This window comes from Papio anubis, chromosome 10, assembly GCF_008728515.1.
Source record: "Papio anubis isolate 15944 chromosome 10, Panubis1.0, whole genome shotgun sequence".
NCBI lineage: Eukaryota > Metazoa > Chordata > Mammalia > Primates > Cercopithecidae > Papio > Papio anubis.
The window spans coordinates 36468938-36491246 of record NC_044985.1 but is presented as its reverse complement, the minus strand read 5'-3'; the positions used below and the strand labels follow the sequence as shown (position 1 = coordinate 36491246).

Here is a 22309-nt window from a genome sequence, read left to right as displayed (position 1 = left end):
TTTCTTCTCTTCCTAATTAAGGAATTTGAGAAGGTAAAAGTATTTTCCAGGTTGCCATACTAATATGCACAGCAGTGCTTGGGAGAGGAGGTTGGTCGATTTTTAAAAATGTGTATTCCAATACTGATTTATAGTCAATGATATTAATTATATACTTTGTCCAAGACACTGTTTGTCTGGATTCAAGCTTTTGAATAGATTTCTCATACTACCCTAACAGGTTTTGTTTATTCGATTTTAAGTATATTATACCTACGTGTTTTCTTACATAAGTTAATTCATTCATAAACTACGAAACTGAAATCTAAGCATGACTAAACTAGATTTTGGTTTTTTCCAACTTTTATGGTTTTCCAACTAGTATTAGTATTTGAGAAGTCTGTTAAATGTGGATGATAATCTTGACCTACAATGGGGCGTGAATGGTAAGAGTAAATAGGATTTGAAATTCATGTAGAACTGGTTTTGAATCTTGTCTTTGCTTTTTAATGAGTATATTACCTTAAACAAGTTACTTTCTGACTTCAAGTAACAGTCCCTAGATATAGAATTATGTTATATATCTTGCAGTGTTACAAAGATTAATGTATTCAAATTACATCACTCAGTGAGTATTCAATAATTGATAGTTTATATTATTACCATCATCTCACAAGTTTTAGAATTGTATCAATTGGTAATTTCTAGTGAAAACAGCCATGCCATGCAATTGATCAGTGATGTTAAATATATTATTATTAACAATGAAGTTTTTCCTCTTCAGCAACTCTTATCTAAATGCCCCTGGAAGGAATACAAATCAGATTCTGGAAAGCCTTACTATTATAATTCTCAAACAAAAGAATCTCGCTGGGCCAAACCTAAAGAACTTGAGGATCTTGAAGGTAAAATGGGGAAAAGTAGTTTTTAATGTATGTGTTTTACATATATATGCCATTCACTTTGAAACAATTCCTCCAGAATAGGATTGTTCAAACAAATGCCCCCCCCTTTTTTTTTTAATAAATTAAATGACTAGAACATTTAAAATGGCGTAACAGTTTTTTGGGCTCTTATTTTCTTGTTGCTTTAGATCTCAGTTCTATAGATTTTAAATAGATTTTTATTTGATTTGATTCCACTGAAACTAGGATACCAGAATACCATTGTTGCTGGAAGTCTTATTACAAAATCAAACCTGCATGGTGAGCTGCTTTGATAATTCATTTTCTGTCATACTTAACATTTTTATTAGAGTGTGTCACTAATATTCACTAACCATGATTGGATAAATCTGCAGTGAAAAATCTCTAAGAATTCTTTTAATTAAAGGGTTATATTATAAATGAGCTTGTAGCTTTTAAAGTTGTACTTTGGTTTTTAGAAAAAAGATTGTTTATCATTCAGTTGAACAAGGAGTTCACATACAAAATTTCCAAATCCTACTGAGTGTTGGTGCATACATATAACCTGTGTTTTAACTCATTTTATGGTAATAGATAGTAGAGTACCTTGAATCTATATCCATTTATATTTTGTTAGTATATTGTCAGACTATATATTTAATGCTGGTTTTGTTTAGCATAGTGTTGCAAAATAGCCTTGATATGTTCATTATGGAAGAATTAAGGTAAACCAAGTATCATGCCTCACTTACAAAGGGAAAATTTTTCAACATTGGAACTAATCAGAATAACCCTTAAAAATCTAGAAATACTTAATACTAAATGTAAAACCTAAAACTTAAAATAGAGATAATCAGTAGGGATTGAAAATCTAGTTTTTATACTCACTTCTAATAGAATCTAGTGTCATAAATTATATAAAATTAGAAGAAGTAGCAGATTGTAGGAGAATGGGGCTAATAAAGTAGATAGTGATGTGGAATGACATCTGGCAGGAAAAGAGAATAAAAATTTCCTAAAAGACTCTGTCATATTAAGCCCCTTTACCTTTTCCTTGTGCCACCTCATTAGTTAGATCATCACTGTATCAGAAAAATGTTGATTTACATTAGTAATGATAACTTTTTAAGTACCTTTTTTCAGCCATCCTAAACCGATTTTCAGAAATATTTTTCTTTAAAGGGTGATAAGTTTAAAAAATATTTTTGTAAAGAGTTAGGCTTGTGTTATTACTTAATGTGGAGAACCTCATTCCCTTCATAATGTCAAATAGAAGATATTTTTGTTACATCCAATGGAAAATGTACTGGAATGAAAACTGAAATTGTGCAGATCTTTAAAGCTCAGTTTAAGTTACCTATACTAGCATTGGCTAATAATAATATGTAGATAGGTAGATTCCCAGTTGATCATTTACAAAGTATCAAGCTCATTTCTGATATAACCCTACTACAAATAGTTGGTGTGCATAACTATCTATCTACTTGTCAATGCTAGTATATATGTGCTGGAATTTTATAATAAATTTGATCCCATTTTGAATTTAGTATCTTAAAAATAAATCCAACGAGTCTCATCCCTGGAGAAAATACTGTTTTCTTCCAGAATTATGCAGATACTTTCATAGAGTTGTTACAGCAGCCTCTGGGAAAGCAGCAGCATGGAATAAGCTTTCCTAGTAATTACTCTTATTTAAATTTGTTTTATTCTTTATTTGCTATACTAGACTTTTAGAGCAAGAATTTGTTCTGTAAAAGTGATTTTTTATTTTTTAGGATGGAAAATGAAATCCTTTTGTATGATACTTTTAAAGTTTAAATCTTTTAAAGTTTGTTTTCAGTGATTATATTTTAAAACTAGTAGATGACTTTTTTTCTCTCTTTAATAGCAATGATCAAAGCTGAAGAAAGCAGGTAAGCAATTTTGGACATCAATTTTTATTGACGAATTTGGTCTCTCCTATAATATCCTTGTGTTTGCTCAATTTTCTTTGTAATACAAGTAATGATTTAACATGTTAGGCTTGATATTTTGATGTCCTTGTAGCATTTTGTTGAGGAAAAATTAGGGAGGGGGATATTTACTCAATTTGATGCTTTGCTATACAGTGATTATTAGAATTTGTACTGTATGCCTTACAAATTAAGAAGACTGTGTTACAGAATAGTCCAAAATTCAGTTTGAGTTGATGAGGGAATGGACGAAATATATCTGTGTATCTCTTCCTTTACACAGGGTTTCCTCTAAATGGGTGAATTGGAGAAAATTCAAAGTTCTTAGAGAACTTTTTAATATGGGTCATATTTCATGGTGTAATACAATCTGATAGATTGGGTATTTTATAAATGTGAATGCTTACTGAACTTTTGAGTGCCTGTAATACGTTACCATGAATGTTAATGGAATTAAAGTAGTACAGTTATATTCTGTGGTTTTAAAATCTTTTTTAATGGGTTTGGCATTTCTTGCTGTTTTTTCCTTCAATTATTTCTTATTATTTGATTTTATGACAATTTTAAAGCTGGCTTTATTTAGCTTTCTGATTACAATAATGAAATGACCAGTGTTCTCTTTTTTTAATGTATAGTAAGCAAGAAGAGTGCACCACAACATCAACAGCCCCAGTCCCTACAACAGAAATTCCGACCACAATGAGCACCATGGCTGCTGCAGAAGCAGCAGCTGCTGTTGTTGCAGCTGCAGCAGCAGCAGCAGCTGCAGCAGCTGCAGCCAATGCTAATGCTTCCACTTCTACTTCTAATACTGTCAGTGGAACTGTTCCAGTTGTTCCTGAGCCTGAAGTTACTTCCATTGTTGCTACTGTTGTAGATAATGAGAATACAGTAACTATTTCAACTGAGGAACAAGCACAACTTACTAGTACCCCTGCTATTCAGGATCAAAGTGTGGAAGTATCCAGTAATACTGGAGAAGAAACATCTAAGCAAGAAACTGTAGCTGAGTAAGTTTAGTAACTTGTCTTCTGAAAATCAGTACCAGATTTCATTAATAAAAGTAGTTGCCAGTTTAGTGGCCATAAATTGTTTAAATAAATTTTTTTGAGAATCGTAATATCAAGCCGTTAAGATAGTTGATCAGTTTTCAGGCTGAATTTTGGAGGGTTATGCCAGCAAACTTGAAATTTTTAGTTCACTGAAATTTTAACAAGTAGAGCCAAGGCTGGGGAGTTGGGGCACAAATCTGAAAGATTGCCAAAAACCTTAGTAAGCAAGATACATCATATCTTGATGCAATATTTTACATGAGAGCAGTGCAAAAATTCATGATTAACAGACTCAATATTTTCAGTTAAGATAGGTGTACTGTTTCTTCTTTGGTTATTGGTGTTTTGGGTTTCAGCCTCCTATAAATCAGTTTTAAAAATACAGCTTTGTAGAAAAAGGAATTATGGGGGGGAAAAAAGCAGTTTATGGCTAGGCATGGTGGCTCACACCTGTAATCCCAGCACTTTGGGAGGACCAGGCAGGAGGATCATTTGAGGCCAAGAGTTTAATGTCAACTTGGGCAACATAGCAAGACCCTGTCTCTACAAAAAATTTAAAAATCAGCCAGCACTTTTAACCTCAACTACTGGGGAGGCTGAGGCAGGAGAGTCACTGAGCCTAGGAGTGCAAGGCTGCAGTGAGCTATGATTATACCGCCGCACTCCAGCCTGGGTGAGAGAGCAAGGCCACCCTTTTTTTTTTTTTTTTTTGACACAGGGTCTCCCTCTGTCATCCAGGCTGGAATGCAGTGGCGTGATCAGGGCTCACTGTATCCTCGACCTCCTAGGCTCAAGCGATTCTGCCACCTCAGTCTCCTCCTGAGTAGCTGGGACTGCAGGCACATGCACCATGCCTAGCTCATTGGCCTGCCTCAGCCTCCCAAAATGCTGGGATTTTTCTACCTGGCCAAGGAAAAAAGGCAATTTACAGAGAAAGAAAGTTGTCTAGGAAGTATATGAAAAGCCATTCAGCCATAATAATAAAGAAATACAAGTTAAAATAATATTGTGATTATTTTTCTAAGTGAAAATCAAGTAGAGAAACATTTAAAAGATAACACCAGATATAAGAAAACTCTCATTTCACTCTTAGACTAAAGTAATACAACTTTTTAATAAAACAAAGCTGTATCTGTCAAGAGTTCACAGTTTGTGTGTACTTGCATAACCTGTAGTCTAGTACAGTTTATATGGCTGTGCTTTATAGAGCTTTAGAAAGTGAGATCAAGCTAAATTTCTTGACTTTAAGGGTGCCCTCATGTTTTTTTTTAAAAAAAATAGTTAACCGTAAGCTCATCATCCAAACATGATTATCCATCTTAATATTTAAGCATGTTGCCTTCTTCCATCCATCCCTTATTTTAAGTGTTCTTTTGTTGTTCGTATGTTAGTTTCCCAAAGTCAAAATAGATTGATAACCTTTTCTGATGCTTAAAACGTTTTAAAAGAAATCCGTATGGCGTATTTGAAGGCATGAAAATGAAATTAACATTTTCTCTACATTTAAGATACATGAATATATATCTAATATATCAGAGACATCTTCCACATTGATAGAAATGTGTACCCATCATGTCTAGTGATGGGTTACTATCATTTGTGCATGAATGGAAGTGCTCCCCTATCTGTAGATACTTAGGCTTTTTGGAATAATTTTATTTTGCATCTTGTCGTACTGAAACGTTTCATCAATAATGTTTTCCATAAGTTTAACATTAAATAGTTGTTTCCTGCTTTTTTTCATTCCGACATTTCCTTGATATAGTGCCTGAGTCATTATAATATGCTTTTGATTTTAATTACTATAATAGAGATCATTTTTTGTCAGTATCTACTACAGTGTCTCTTTGCGTCAGCATTCTACTTAAAGTATTTTTTTTTCATCCCCCGACCCCCACCCCATACATTCCCTTATTATGTAGAAAGAAATGTAAGGCTTATACAATTTTTTCTTGTCAGGAAGACCCCCAATTATTAAACAAGTTAGTAATTCTGGGTAGTAGTAATTTTTGTTTGACATCAGTATTCAGCACACTTTTTCATGAAATATCAGATTGGAAATATTTTTGGGTTATTTGTGTCATATAGTCTTTATATAGTGACTCAATTCAGCTGTGGTAGCACAGTCAGCGATAAACAATCTGTAAACAAATGAACATGGGCATTTTCAAGTAAAACTAGAATTACAAAAATTAATAGGCTGAATTTGACTAATGGGTTGTAGTTTGTCAATCCTGATTTAGATTGATCCTTACATCTTATTAATCTTCACCCTTGCCCAAATCCTTAGAGTTATTGCAGCACTGATGTGGAACCAGTGAATGAGTTTAATAAGCCATTTAAAACTATTAACCTGTGGGCCAGAGGAGCTAGTGTCTTAAGTCAGTTAAACGTTTATTTTGTCATTTGTCCAGGGTCTTAAAAACTGATTTAATAACTGAAGTTTTAGGAAACTATTATCTTTATTTCTTTGTCTTCAGATAAGTGTTTTTTTTAGAGTTCATATAGCTTTTATCCTAAATGTCAAATTTTAATTCAACATCAAACATTTAAACAGTTTAGGCATTATTTTTCTAAATGAAACAAAAATTTATTTAATTCATAAATACCACATTTGAATTTCTCTATAGTTTTACTCCCAAAAAGGAAGAGGAGGAGAGCCAACCAGCAAAGAAAACATACACTTGGAATACAAAGGAGGAGGCAAAGCAAGCTTTTAAAGAATTATTGAAAGAAAAGGTATTAATATTGCAGATTTTTATTGTTTAACTTTTTGACATCAAGTATATATTACAGATTTTTATGTGATGCATAATATTTACCCAATAAATGACGTTACTCTTTAAACTTTGATGGTATTGATAATACCAGTCTCATGAACTGTTGGACTGAAAAGCAACTAAATGTGTCTTGTTTTTTTTTTTTTTTGAAGAACACTTGTGAAACTGACTTTCAACACAAAAACTATTGTGTACAAGGTATTACACAAGCACATTTCTACCCAATATTTAATGTAAGGGGTTTTAAAATTCATAATAATTATCTTTTATCAGTAGTCTAAGAAAAAAGCATTTATGCTCTATTTAAATTTCAGTTAAAGTTTTCATTTTAGTTCATAGGTGTATTACACAGATTTGCCTTCAATAAAAAACTATTTTTTAAAACTTGTTCAAACTCCTGCAAATGGAAATGCTTGATATTTGCAGTGAGTATTATACTTGGTTCCTGTTATGTGACTTAAACTCTTCTTGTGTGAAATTTTAATTTTTCATTTAAATGATTTTCAGCGGGTACCATCAAATGCTTCATGGGAGCAAGCCATGAAAATGATTATTAATGATCCACGATACAGGTAATACTTCAACTTTTTTTTACTTTTCAGTTTGAGCATAGCAAGCCTAACACATTTAAAGTTGTATAGAAAGAGAAAACATTTAACTCTGTTGACATCTGTTTAGGATACCAAGTATAGAGTTGTTTTATGTCTAATAATCAAAAAGTCAGTCAAACAATTTACCCTACTACATATAAAATAATAATTATTTTAAAAGTAGAAATTACTTTCTCCAATCATTTCTTGTCTTTAATAAATTTTTGAAATTTTTAAAATTTATATATGTAAACAATTTTATTTTTTTCAAATCACTAATATTTGATTCTTTTGCCTGTGTCTACTCTTATATGGTATTTTTATATTAGTGCTTTGGCAAAGTTAAGTGAAAAAAAGCAAGCCTTTAATGCCTATAAAGTCCAGACAGAAAAAGAAGAAAAAGAAGAAGCAAGATCAAAGTACAAAGAGGCTAAGGAATCCTTTCAGCGTTTTCTTGAAAATCATGAGAAAATGACTTCTACAACCAGATACAAGTAAGATGTTGAATGTTGCATGGCCTATATTTACTACATTGTTGTTTGTGTCGTACTTTTTTGCCATGTGCAGTAGCTGATCCAGAGCTCATTAAATAAAACTAGATAATTATGAATGTGGAAGCTTCATGAGGTACCAAATCTGTAGTTAAATGTAGAATTTAACTTGTAGACTTACTACGTTTTTTAGAGACTGGAAGAAGGGGAGAAAGATTGAATTCAATAATCAAGTTGGAGGCTAGACGTGGTGGCTCACACCTATAATCCCTACTATTTGTGAGGCCAAGGCAAGCAGATGGCTTGAGCCCAGGAGTTCAAGACCAGCCTTGGCAACATGGTAAAACCTTGTTTATAGGGGAAAAAAAGAAAAATACAAAAATTAGCCAAGCATGGTGGCACGTGCCTGTAGTCCCAGCTCCTTGGGAGGCTGAGGTGGAAAAATCACTTGAGCCTGGGAATGTCAAGGCTACAGTGAGCCATAATTGCACCACTGCACTCCAGGGTGACAGCGAGACCCTGTCTCAAAAAACAAACAAAAAAAAAACAGAAAAGAAAAATCAAATTTGATTGCCTTTTACTTAAAAACATTGACATTATTGATCTTTGTGGAGTAAAAAGAGGCAGTTTTCATTACGTAGGCATAGCATTTTGGATAATTGTTTTATATAGCATTCTTCATTTTAGATTGCTTATGTAAAATTGTGGATAATTTAATGTTAAAAGTTTTTTGATATGTTATTAAGCCTATTTTCTGTATGTACTTCTTTGTTTTCCTCAGTATTCCAGAGAAGTCTGTAATTTAGTTCTGTCAGCAGTTTGGTAGTCTTGTGTGGCTGCCACTAGATATAGAGGTAGTCTAGACTATAAGCAGTGCCTAATGTGAATTATCCCCTCTATCTCTAACGAGAGAGGGAGGCATGTGCTATTTTTTTTTCATAATTATCCAGGAGTTTGCCTTTAATATTTTTATGAACTTCGAATAGAAAGTATTCATTTTGTAGTTTTAAATTTAGTTTAAAAATTGGTTAAGATTAATTTTTATTGTATAATATAATTTTTTAACATAGAAAAGCAGAGCAAATGTTTGGAGAGATGGAAGTTTGGAATGCAATATCAGAACGTGATCGTCTTGAAATCTACGAAGATGTTTTGTTCTTTCTTTCAAAAAAAGAAAAGGTATTCTTAGTTACTGGTATTTATAGATAACACAAGATGTTTCCTCATTCTCAGGAAGATTGGTTTTAAAATGTGTACATTTTTGTGGCTTAGTTTATCTAGTTTATGTGGTATAGCAGATTTATTTATTGGAAGTAACATTTAAAGATGGAATGTATAACTTCTATAATAAGCTTCTTTATCATTCATGTAGCGTATTAAGTACTGATGTAGACTCAGTGGGTAATTCAGCTATTTGTATTGTCATTAATTGGCTATCTTAAACACTCACTTTGAAAAAGAAGGTACCTTTTTTGCTCATTAGGTTTAAAAATGCTGGGTTTTTTTGCTTATAACAAACATATGATTGGTACAGGAATGACAGCAGTGTGCAGTTGTTTCTACAAAACTTACAACATTTTAAAATACCTATTTCACTCCTGTCTCTTTTTCATTGTGCCCTATTATATTTTATGCTTTCTAGTTTTCAAGGAACACATAGATGCAAGTATTATCAAATTTAAACATAGCTGAAGGTCATTGAAGACTTTAGCATTTACCTGCAATGTGACTTGTCCATGGTAACCTTAGTTTTTGTCTGTAATGCTTAGTGGTAGAAAGGTTTATGTAGTGGGGAATGTATGGGGGAAGAGCTGAAAACATGGTTTCCAGATTCTGGCTTTTAGAAGGAGGTGGAAAATGTGAAGCTAAGTACCAAAGCCAAGTGCTTAGGCAAGAGCAAGCAGAGTCAGCAGTGTGGCCATTTAAAGTAAATGAAATTTACTTGAAATTTGATTTAACCTTTGAAATTTGGTCATCCATTAGAATATAAAGCCTTCACTAATTGCAATTTAAGTATCTTAATTTCTTGGAACTTTGAAACATATATATTAATACTTCTGCTATAGGAACAAGCAAAGCAATTGCGAAAGAGAAATTGGGAAGCCTTAAAAAACATACTTGACAACATGGCTAATGTAACATACTCTACCACTTGGTCTGAAGCCCAGCAGTATCTGATGGATAATCCAACTTTTGCAGAAGATGAGGAGTTACAAAGTAAGAATAATGGCTAAGAGAAATAGTTTTAAGTAGTGTCCTCCAGCAGCGAAGAATTATTTTCACTTTTTATATGAGATAACTAACTGAATTTTATGCGGTTGTTGGTTCATTTCTGAAAAAGTGTTTTATTTATTTCCAAATAGGATATTTCTTTCTGATTGAGTTTGTGATTCATGACAAAATGTGTTTTCAAATTTAAAGTAGCTTTATCAGGTAATCCTTGAAATATTTAAATTATAGGTCAAATTTGAAATCATGCTTAGCCATTTGTATGTAACTTGGTAAGAACTAAATGAATTACCGCATTTTACTCATGTTTTCTTGAGGTAATAACATTACAGATTTGTAAAAAGAAGAAAATGTATTAGAATTGTCTTACATTAGGCTTCCCTAAGTATTCTTTCTGAGTTAACCAATTGCTTTTTAAATTATAGCTTTCTCAGCTACCCCTCTAAAAGTCATGCTTCAGTAGATTTTTTTTTTATAGGGTGCACAGTTCTATACTAAGCTCCTGGAATAATTATGATATTGCAAACAGATTTTATCATAACACTTTTATTTTCATTAGTTTTGCCATATGCACGTCCTTTGTTTTATCCTATGACATGTTTCAGAGTGCCTTTTATTGAGTTCTTTGTGAATTTTCCTTAAAACTTTCCTATGCAGATGATTACAAATCATATTGAGTTTAAATACAAGTTTGTTTGTTTGTTTAGAGACGGGGTCTTGCTGTGTTGCCCAGGCTAGTCTTGAACTCCTGGGCTCAAGCAATCCTCCCACCTCAGCCTTCCAAAGTGTTGAGATTACAGGCATGAGCCACCTCACCCTAGCCTAGCTAAAAGTATTTTTGACAGGTGATTTTGAAATTTTGGGGGATCTAATGCAAATAAACTACTTGTTGACATTTGACACTTTAAATTTTAACTGGCAAATACTTTAGATATGGACAAAGAAGATGCATTAATTTGCTTTGAAGAACACATTCGGGCTTTAGAAAAGGAGGAAGAAGAAGAAAAACAGAAGAGTTTGCTAAGAGAAAGGAGACGACAGCGAAAAAATAGGGAATCTTTCCAGGTAAAAGAAAAAGCTCTTTTCTAACTTAGTTTTATATTATACTTACAGAACTTGAACAGTAATATAAAGAATTTTGAGACAACTGTTCCCAGATCATAGACTTAGGCTTTGTGAGGACTCATACACATTTAACTCTTTAAGTTCTACAGATGAACATTGATAAATGAGGTTTCGGTTGGGGAAAACAACAGGAGAGATGACTGGAAACAAGATATGTGTGGTGAGTCAGTAGTAGATGATACTTAGTTTCTAGAGGACAAAGGGACTGCTAGGGTATAGTTTGGGGATGGGCCATAATTTCTTAAACACTAAAAAAAGGACCTGGGATTGCATGTTTTTCAGCTAGTAGTTTATTTTCATCTTCAAGTGTCATTTTTATTTTCAGTGATAGAAAATATCATGGAGCAATGAATTTTTTGCATTTCATATCTCACCCATTTCAATAATAATTGTAATAGCTAATGTTCTTTGCTTACTGTCAATACAATTTATGTTTACAATCTCAATTTTTATGACAGTCTTATCTTATAAGGGTACTTACTGTTTTTGTTACATAAGTTTATATAACTAAGGAAATGAAGAGGTGAAGTGACTTGCCCAAGTTCAACAGTTGCTGAATAGTGAAGCCAGAATTTGAATCCATGCAGTTTTGATTACAGGGTCTCTTCCATTAACCATTGTATTAGGGTGAATGCTAGGTTACAATGGCTTAAATTTTAAGGTTTTTTTTGAAATAACAGTCTTTTTGGTCTAGGGCAGGGCATATTGCCATCCCCTAAGGCAGAGGTTCTCAAAATTCAGTGTGTATCAGAATGACGTAGAGGACTTTTTAAAAATTTCTTCTGGCTGGGCACAGTGGCTCATGCCCATAATCCCAGCACTTTGGGAGGCTGAGGCTGGCAATTGCTTGAGTCCAGAAGTTCAAGACCAGCCTGGGCAACATGATGAAACCCGCTCCCTACTAAAACTACAAAAAATAATAATAATAATTAGCTGGGTGTGGTGGTGCACGCCTGTAGCCCCAGCTACTCAGGAGGCTGAGATGGGAGAACCTGAGCCCAGGAGGTCAAGACTGCAGTGAGCTGTGATGGCGCCATTGCACTCTAGACTGTGTGAAAGAGCGAGATCCTGTCTCAAAAAAAAAAAAAAAAAAATTCCACTATGCCAAAGGTTACTAACCATCTTAAACGCCACAGCCAGTAGAATGATTTCGGTCCTTACTCAATGAAAACTTAACATTTACTACTCTTGATGGGTTCCTTTATCTTAGTGACTTCCTAGGCTATCATATTCTACAACGGTTAAAAACACAAATTGTTTGGCCTTACCTGAAGAATTTGAATTAGTAAGTCTGGGTTGGAGTCTGAAAGTTTACATTTCTAAATTTCCAGGTGGTATCGATACTGTTGGACCATACTTTGAGAAGCAGTGCTCTAGCGTGTTAACCTTCTCTGCAGAGTTAGGGGTATGCTGCCCCCATTTCACATTTTAACTTGGAAAAAGTCGAAAGAACAGTTCTTTTTTAAAGCTAATGATTTAGAAGTTCTGCTCACCTCCTTCATTTGGGTTCAGTTGCTGAGAATTTAGTCACATGGCCGCAACTAGCTACACAAAGGAGGCTAGAAAACTTAGCTTTTAGCTAAGCAGCCATGTGCCCAGGAAGAAGGGGAGGACAGATATTTAGGAGGGCTATTATACCCTCTTCCACAACCTAAGCTTTAACGTCTCTGGTGAAGGTTTTGCGGTGGTTTAAAATAAGGAGACATATGTGAAAAAATAATAATACAGTGAAAATAAGATGGAAATCTGGGTCATAGAAAATATGAGACTATAATATAAACAATACTGAAGGTGGAGACTATGAGGCGAAATTTTGATGTAAATTCTGCACGGTTCCGCAAATAAGCCTAAATGTGGCTTTGAATCAGATTGCTATGTGTCTGGCATAGTTTCTGATTACTACTAATAAAATTGGTGTTAAGTATGTTGTATTAATATTCTTTCAGATATTCAGCCTGGTAATTTTCCTGTTCTGCTACTTCAAAAGATTTATTTAAGACTTTAGTGAAATGAATTAAAAGAGAAGATTGGCATTAGACAATAAAATATAATTAATGGAGAGCATCTCAGTACTTATGGTTATGATGATGACTATTTTTATTTAGTGTTCATTTGCTAATCAGAAAATTCATCACGTCTATGACGAGGAAACTATGACTTTGTTTTTCTTATGTCTTAAAACTGGTATTTGAAGTCAATGTCGTCTGGAAAGGATTGATCTGAGGCTTTCAAGGAGAACCAGAGGAATGTATAGTGTCTCAGAAGCCAAGAGTTTGGAGTTTTAAGATAAAGCATGATCCCCAGATGCACAGAATCAGTATCACCTGGGAAATTATGAAAATGTATATTCTAAAACCTGGGAAATTATGAAAATACATATTCTGAAACCCCACGTCAGACTTAAAGAATCAGATTCTGGAAATGGGACCTAACAATCTGATTTTTTTAAACAGTCCTTCAAATAAGTCTTTGAGAAACCCCTGAGGTAAAGGAATCCATCTAAAGTAACATGTTAAGAAATTTTTATGGAATGAGGACTGAAAGAATACTGTTAAGAGTGGCATTTAAGGTGTTTAGTGACCATTGGCATGGTAGGGAAAGTTAAAGGTCTGCCAAATAGTCGAAAGGTAACTAGAGGTATAGTTATACCTTTCAGATATTCAGTAAGGTGAAATTGAAATAAGCTTGGGGTTAAGAGAAAGCCTTTTCTTGGATAAGAGAAAACCAGTTAAGAGGGAAAGAATGAAGGAAGAATTGAAAAATAAGGGTGACTCTTATTAAACAAAATCTCGTAAGGTTTGAAATTCAAGCATATATGTGAATACAGTTACACTGAGAGCAGTTTATAAAGGAACAAAAAGAAGGATGAAGATGGAGAAAAATTAATACCGATTAGGATCTTAGACAGTGGTGCTCAACCAGGAAAGCTTTTGTGATTGTCACTATTTGTGGGGAACATGCTACTGGCATCTAGTGTGTAGAGGCAAGAGATGCTGCTAAACATCCTGCAATGTGTACAGGAGTCAAACATACCCCGCCCTCAACCAAGAGAAAGAAAGAAAAAAAAGTATTACGTCATCCAAGATGTCGTTAGTGCCAAGGGAAGAAGAAACATCAAGCCCAGCCATCTTTGAAGCAACTTGCTTTCCATAATGTAAAAGACAAGGCTTTTTCACCCCTAAAATGGGGCAAGTAAATAGAGAATAAGAACCATACAGTTTTTTCAGAGTGGTTTTCAAACCTGAATTCACATCGGTCATTGAATATTCTAAATATCTGAATATTAATATTGCTTTAAAAAAATAGTCCTCAGGTGATTCTTTCAGGTTAGGGATCCACTATAGAAATAATTTCAGTGTCACAGTTCTTTGACTTTATCAGACAGAGCTCACCAGTCTGGAAGTGTAAGAAACACTAGCAAAACAGGTATGATAGAGTGAGGTAAGTTCTAAGATACTAGAGCATCACTGAAGATGGTTTCCAAACTATTTTAGAGACTCAAAAGAGGGAGCAAGTGAGGAAGCTGGTGAGCCCAACAAGGGTGGTTAAGACAAAATTCCATTTATGTTGAAGGGTAAGGGTAGTTGACAAAAGGGTAGATACAGGCAGGGTTTGACAAAAGAATTTCAGAGTTGCAAGGGAATATGGACATATTATAGTCTCATCTGAAGAGGAATGAGTGGAGTTGTAAGTGCCTGATGTTGCTTTAGGACAGCTCTATCCAATAAAAATGTGAATGCCACAAATGCGATTTTAATTTATTATTTATTTTAGTAATTTAACCCAGTATAACCAAATATTATTTTAACACATAATCAGTATTTTTTAAAATTGCTAATATTTGTGTGTAGGGTCCAGCCTCACAGGGTCGGTGGGTTTTTCTCCCCATGTGTGGAGACAAGAGATTGTAGAAATAAAGACACAAAACAAAGAGATAAAAGGCAGCTGGGCCCAGGGGACCACTACCACCAAGACACGGAGACCGGTAGTGGCCCCAAATGCCAGGCTGCACTGATATTTATTGGATACAAGACAAAGGGGCAGAGTAAGGAGTGTGATCCATCTCCAATGATAGGTAAGGTCACGTGGGTCACGTGTCCACTGGACAGGGGGCCCTTCCCTGCCTGGCAGCCGAGGCAAAGAGAAAGAAAGGAGAGACAGCTTACACCATTATTTCTGCATATCAGAGACTTTTAGTACTTTCACTAATTTGCTACTGCTATCAAGAAGGCAGAGCTGGGTGTACAGGATGGAACATGCAGGTGGACTAGGAGTGTGACCACTGAAGCACAGCATCACAGGGAGACGGTTAGGCCTCCGGATAACTGCGGGTGGACCTGACTGATGTCAGGCCCTCCACGAGAGGTAGAGGAGTAGAGTCTTCTCTAAACTCCCCCGGGGAAAGAGAGACTCCCTTTCCCAGTCTGCTAAGTAGCAGGTGTTTTTCCTTGACACTGACGCTACCGCTAGACCACGGTCCACTTGGCAACGGGCGTCTTCGCAGACGCTGGCGTTACCACTAGACCAAGGAGCCCTCTGGTGGCCCTGCCTGGGCATAACAGAAGGTTCGCACTCTTGTCTTCTGGTCACTTCTCACTGTGTCACCTCAGCTCCTATCACTGTGTATGGCCTGGTTTTTCCTAGGTTATGATTGTAGAGCGAGGATTATTATTATATTGAAATAAAGAGTAATTGCTACAAACTAATGAATAATGATATTCATATATAATCATATCTTTGATCTATATCTAATATAACTATTCTCATTTTATATATTTTATTATACTGGAACAGCTCGTGCCCTCAGTCTCTTGCCTCGGCACCCGGGTGGCTTGCCGCCCACATTTGTGGTACTAAATCTTCAAGATTGTATGTTTTATACTTAACAGCACATCACAACTCAGACTAGCTACATTTCATGTACCCAGAAGCTATGTTAGGTCAGTGGCTACCTTATTGAACAGTGCAGGTATAGGAATCGTGGCAACAGAATATAGGGTTACAGTTTCTTTTAGTCACATTTGTGTATAGCAGTGGAAGACAGTTTTTCCTTTTGGGGTGGGGTGGGGGGTTGGTATCATCAGGCATTAGATTATCATGGGGACCACACAACGTAGATTGCTGGCATGCTCAGCTCACAATATGGTTCGCAGTCCTATGAGAATCTGATGCCCCCACTGATCTGACAGGAGGCGGAGCTCGGGTGGTAATGCTTGTTCCACCACTCACTCCCTGCTGTGTGGCTCGGTTCTGGTTCTGTGGCCGGGGGTTGGGATCCGCTGATGTACAGGATTAAACTCCCTAAGGATTGGGTTGGAAGCAGGAAGTGTGGAAATTGAAACTAGATATGGGTTTGAATCCTAGGTCTCCAAACTACTTTGGGAAAATTATACATCCTCCTCTTCAGGCCCCTTGTTTTTAAAAAAATAAATAAAAATACCTAGAACACATTAGGCACTATTTTTAAAGACAGAGTATACGTTTAAGGAAACATGCGTATACATTCTTTAGCCTCACCATTTGAGGTGGATACCCAATATTGTAAGTTAAGTTCTACCTTTTTTTAAAGCTAAAAATTAGGTTCTATCTGAAAGGGTAGGAAATAGAACCTTAGGAGGATAATGCGGTGTTGTAAAAGTTATTTTCTCTAAAGGACAAAATATTTTTCTGCCTAAAGGCAGTTGTTACTTTGCCCAAATAGGAAATAGTCTTTATACCCAAACAGGTTTGGGATAACATTGGTAGAAGAGTTTTAACTATGTCAAAGTTTTTGTGTGTTTTCATGTTAGACTCTTATTTCTCATGTACTTAGATGACTTTTCAAATATAATTTTTCTCCCTAGATATTTTTAGATGAATTACATGAACATGGACAACTACATTCTATGTCATCTTGGATGGAATTGTATCCAACTATTAGTTCTGATATTAGATTCACTAATATGCTTGGTCAGCCTGGTAAGATTATTTTCTTTCCTAATTTACCGTTATGGTAGTAGTTGGAATGGGCCAAATGCAAAGGTGATTATGTTGGGGGAAGGGTGCTTTATTTTTGTTTTTTAAACAAAAAAGTAATTGCAGCTCTTTGGTTAGAGCTAGCTTTTGACTTCTTTAGTTTTTTCATTAGGATCAACTGCACTTGATCTTTTCAAGTTTTATGTTGAGGATCTTAAAGCACGTTATCATGATGAGAAGAAGATAATAAAAGACATTCTAAAGGTAAATAACTATTTATTCTTACCTTTTAACCTATAGTATATCTTAAAAGTACTGTATTCCTTTGATTTATGCATTATTGATACTAAGATTTCTTTTTTTTTAGGATAAAGGGTTTGTAGTTGAAGTAAATACCACTTTTGAAGATTTTGTGGCGATAATCAGTTCAACTAAAAGATCAACTACATTAGACGCTGGAAATATCAAATTGGCTTTCAATAGTGTAAGTTATTTTTTCTCTTGTAAATAACTAATTTAATAGTATAGTTTTTAATTTATTCAGATAAAAGCAGCTAAGTTGCAGCGCATTGGAAACGGAATATGAATAGAATTTTACAGAGTAGTAGCCAGTCTTTCAGGTAAGGTAAAAGAAAAAATTTTATTTAGATGATGGATTGACAGTAAACTTCCTTTGCTCAAATTAACTGTTATTATTATACATAATATGGCCGTTATAAACCAGGCCTTGGGCCACACATGAAATACACCGACACTAACAACAGCTGATGAGCTAAAAACAAAAGACAAAACATTTGCAAAAACCTTATAATGTTTTAAGAAAGTTTACAAATTTGTGCTGGGCCACATTCAAAGCTGTCCTGGGCCACATGTAGCCCATGGGCCACAGGTTGGACAAGCTTATTTTAAACAATGTGTGATTCCTAAATTAACAATAAATTATTTCAGCTAATAGTTATGATACTATTATAACTGATTAAGTATGATTTTCTAATAGTTACTAGAAAAGGCAGAAGCCCGTGAACGCGAAAGAGAAAAAGAAGAGGCTCGGAAGATGAAACGAAAAGAGTCTGCATTTAAGAGTATGTTAAAACAAGCTGCTCCCCCGATAGAATTGGATGCTGTCTGGGAAGATGTATGTATACTTGTTAATTTTTTCTAATGGAATTATTTTCTTTACAGTTGAGAAAGAAATTTAAAATATTTTTATTTTTCATTTTATAGCCACAAAAGCTAAATTTATTTGTAGAATATATTAAATATATTTAGAATATAATAAAAGCATTAAATCAGCTGTGAGTCTGTCTTTAGGAATATTTGTAAAGAATGGTTTGGACTTTTGAAGGGAGGAAATAATGGACTTTAAAGGGACTGGTTCATCACAGTTTTTACTTGCTGTTATGATTTATTTTAGATGTATTGGTGTACTTTCTTGGTATTCATATATTTATTTTATATCTGAATTTTTCAGATCCGTGAGAGATTTGTAAAAGAGCCAGCATTTGAGGACATAACTCTAGAATCTGAAAGAAAACGAATATTTAAAGATTTTATGCATGTGCTTGAGGTAATTTTAGAATTCTCATACATAAAATATATAAAAATGTAAACAAATTGAAGAACTTAGAATGATGAAAGTATTTAATGTTCACTGCTTTCATACAAGTGTACTTACCTGGGACAGAGAATGGTATTTTTCCTATAAAAACTGCTTTTAAGTGAGAGAAATTATAAGTTTCCATAGGAATATAAAGATTTGTATGTGAAAACTGTTTTGTATTTTTAGAAAGTTTTAGAAATTGAGCAGTTTGGCAGCCACATGGATTGACTAGTAAACTTAAAACTGAAAAATTTTTCTTGTAAAGCAGATAGAAAACAGCTTTTAGGCACATTTGAGATATTATACCACATTAGCTGTGTAGAAAACCCAGAGAGTTTCTGGAATAAATGGTAAGATTTTGTTGAAATAAGCAATGAAACATTAACATCTCAGGTCACTTTAATAGGTAAGGTTCACTGGGCACGGTGGCTCACGCGTGTAATCCCAGCGCTTTGGGAGGCTGAGGTGCATGCTGATCACCAGAGGTCAGGAGTTTGAGACCAGCTGGGCAACATGGCAAAACCCTGTCTCTACTAAAAATACAAAGAAATTAGCAGGGAGTGATGGCGCCCAGCCACTCAGGAGGCTGAGGCAAGAGAATTGCTTGAACCCAGGAGGTGGAGGTTGTAGTGAGCCAAGATCATGCCACTGTACTCCAGCCTGGGCAACAGAGTGGGACTTCTTCTCAAAAAAAAAAAGTTAAGAGTATTTTGATGACAGTTTCAGTTAGGCCCTTGTAAGTATGCTGAATTGACCAATAATTATTGAATAGTAGTCGGCCAGTGTTCTGATTGCTTTATGTATATTGTATTTAGGAACTTAATCCTTTCAATAAGCCTATGAAGTTAATAGGTGAACAAACAGAGGCAAAGAGAAGTAAAGTGAGTTACAGGGTTGGAAGCCAGGCATGTTGACCTTGGTCAGTGCTTTTAACAAGTATGCCATGCTGTCAGTTTTAGAGTAACTAATACTTCATAAGCTAAAAACTAGTATGTGTTTAATATTATAGTGTTGCATTGTAAATGGGCATAGCAGGACACTAAATTGACTGTTTCCTATTCCTTGATTTCCTATTTCTTGATTTATTGTTCTTGATTAATATAATGTTAACCACCGTTTTTGTGTAACATGTATTCACATAGGCCCTATATTGTTTCACAGCTGCCTCTAGATGTGGTCCTGTTGGCCTTTTTTTTAATTCTTTTTTTTATTCTTTTTTTTTTTTTTGAGACGGAGTCTCGCTCTGTCGCCCAGGCTGGAGTGCAGTAGCCGAATCTCAGCTCACTGCAAGCTCCGCCTCCCGGGTTCACGCCATTCTCCTGCCTCAGCCTCCTGAGTAGCTGGGACTACAGGCGCCCACCACCTCGCCCAGCTAGTTTTTTGTATTTTTTTTAGTAGAGACGGGGTTTCACTGTGTTAGCCAGGATGGTCTCGATCTCCTGACCTCGTGATCCGCCCGTCTCGGCCTCCCAAAGTGCTGGGATTACAGGCTTGAGCCACCGCGCCCGGCCTTCTTTTTTTTTTTTTTTTTTTAAAGCAGAGTCTCTCTCTGTCATCCACTTCTAGGCCAGAGTGCAGCAGTGCAGTTATGGCTCACTGCAACCTTGAACTGTTGGGTTCAAATGATCCTCCTGAGTAGCTGGAACTGCAGTCACGTGCCATCACGCTTGGCTTTTTGTGGGGTTTTTTTGGTTTCTGTTTTTATAAAGATGGGATCTTGCTATGTTGGGCAGGCTGGCCTCAAGCAAGTCTCCTGCCTTGACCTCCTTAAGTGCTGTGATTATAGGCATGAGCAACCATGCTGGGCCTCTAGATCTTTTCTGTGCCAAATGTAGTGCAGACCAGAAGCATCTACATTACCTAGAAGCTTCTTAGGAATGCAGAACCTTAGGCCCCATGGGGCAGAAATCCTGCATCTGACTCTGCATTTTAACCAGATTCCCAAGCATTAATTTTGAGAAGCTTTGCTCTAGATAGTGTCTTACCTATTTTCCCCCAGTTCAAGAATCTCCAGATTCTTTTGTGATTTGTACTGGGGATAAAGTAGTTAGGTGGTAAATGGAGTAAAAATGGTACCATAGGGAAGGGCTGAACACATTCAGATTTTGGGGCCTTAATAATCTGAGGCTTGAGGTATTAAAGGTAGGTTAGCATTCAGTGAGATCAAAAGGAGAATAGTCCATTCTGAGATCCAGATTTTCCATTTCCACATCTGTAACTGAGGTAGAATTTATTCTCAAAGCCATGGAAATGTTTAGGGGCAAGGAGCTTGTACTGTAGCACCCCCCATCACTGCTAACCTAATAATTGTTTTAATGAGTAGAAATCCACAAAGACAACATATGGATGTCTAAGGATGTCTTGTTTGAGGAGGAAGGAAATGGCTCCTTGGGGGAAATGAAAAAGGGGTAGTAGATTTTGGATTTATTCTGACATCAACTTTATATATCTCAGTTCAAGGATGGCTCTCAGGTTGTTTTTTATCTTAGTGCTTGGCCTAAGTTGCTGATCAAAGCCAAATTGATCACAAAAACCATGCCTGAATGTCATTGTATTTCACTGTCATTAAAAGCAGACTGCATATTACACTTTTCTTCTAAACCACACCATTCTCATTCTTCTAAAAAAAACTACTTTTTCAGGCCAGGCGCGGTGGCTCACGCCTGTAATCCCAGCATTTTGGGAGGCTGAGGCAGGCGGATCACGAGGTCAGGAGATCGAGACCATCCTGGCTAACACGGTGAAACCCCGTCTCTACTAAAAATACAAAAAAGTAGCCGGGCATGGTGGCAGGCACCTGTAGTCCCAGCTACTTGGGAGGCTGAGGCAGGAGAATGGCATGAATCCGGGAGGCAGAGCTTGCAGTGAGCCGAGAGCGTGCCACTGCACTCCACCCTGGGCGACAGAGTGAGACTCTTGTCTTAAAAATAAATAAATAAATAAATAACTTTTTCAGCTGGGTGCAGTGGCTCATTGCTGTAATCCCAGCCCAGCACTTTGAGAGGCCGAGGCACATGGATCACCTGAGGTCAGGAGTTCGAGACCAGCCCTGCCAACATGGTGAAACCCTGTCTCTACCAAAAATAGAAAAATTAGCCAGGCGTGGTGGTGCGCGCCTGTAGTCCCAGCTACTTGGGAGGCTGAGGCAGGAGAATTGCTTGAACCTGGGAAGCAGAGGTTGCATTGAGCCAAAATCGCACCACTGCACTCCAGCCTGGGTGATAGAGCGAGACTTTGTCTCAAAACAAAAACAAAAGAAACCTACTTTTTCTACTAATGGTTTTTAACATTGTTTTGTTTAGATGTCTAAATGAGTGGGTATAGGATGGGCAAGAAAGAACAGAAAAAAAATTTAAGTGACAATTCTTTGCAGTTTCAAGGAATTACATTTCTATATATTGTGGAGTTTTACTCTAAGAACTTACTTCCGTGGCTTTTTAAAGATTCTTTAAAAATCTTTAAAGTCTGTCTACAGTAAGTGTAAATTCTTGAAATTTTTTTTTGTCCCCGTAGCATGAATGTCAGCATCATCATTCAAAGAACAAGAAACATTCTAAGAAATCTAAAAAACATCATAGGAAACGTTCCCGCTCTCGATCGGTAAAGGAATTTATTGTACCAAGAGTGTATTAAAGTTATGGCACCATGAGT

At 35.8% G+C, this 22309-nt stretch overlaps 1 protein-coding gene across 13 annotated transcripts in view; it reads left to right on the top strand.

The window, feature by feature from the left end:
- Positions 1–22309, top strand: part of PRPF40A (pre-mRNA processing factor 40 homolog A) — a 67809-nt gene that overhangs the window by 37978 nt on the left and 7522 nt on the right. For 5 of the 13 annotated variants that reach the window (XM_031651257.1, XM_031651254.1, XM_031651261.1 and 2 more), the window contains 15 exons: positions 764–884; positions 2773–2797; positions 3472–3846; positions 6519–6627; positions 7176–7240; positions 7588–7752; positions 8820–8928; positions 9816–9966; positions 10910–11043; positions 16947–17061; positions 17231–17322; positions 17426–17542; positions 18056–18193; positions 18530–18625; positions 22172–22258. In XM_031651257.1, the coding sequence (XP_031507117.1) occupies positions 764–884; positions 2773–2797; positions 3472–3846; positions 6519–6627; positions 7176–7240; positions 7588–7752; positions 8820–8928; positions 9816–9966; positions 10910–11043; positions 16947–17061; positions 17231–17322; positions 17426–17542; positions 18056–18193; positions 18530–18625; positions 22172–22258 (1899 nt within the window). Of the gene's footprint in view, positions 1–763; positions 885–1130; positions 1185–2772; positions 2798–3471; positions 3847–6518; positions 6628–7175; positions 7241–7587; positions 7753–8819; positions 8929–9815; positions 9967–10909; positions 11044–16946; positions 17062–17218; positions 17323–17425; positions 17543–18055; positions 18194–18529; positions 18626–22171; positions 22259–22309 lie in introns of all 13 variants that reach the window. The other 8 variants (XM_009182251.4, XM_009182248.3, XM_031651259.1 and 5 more) reach the window with 3 other exon arrangements.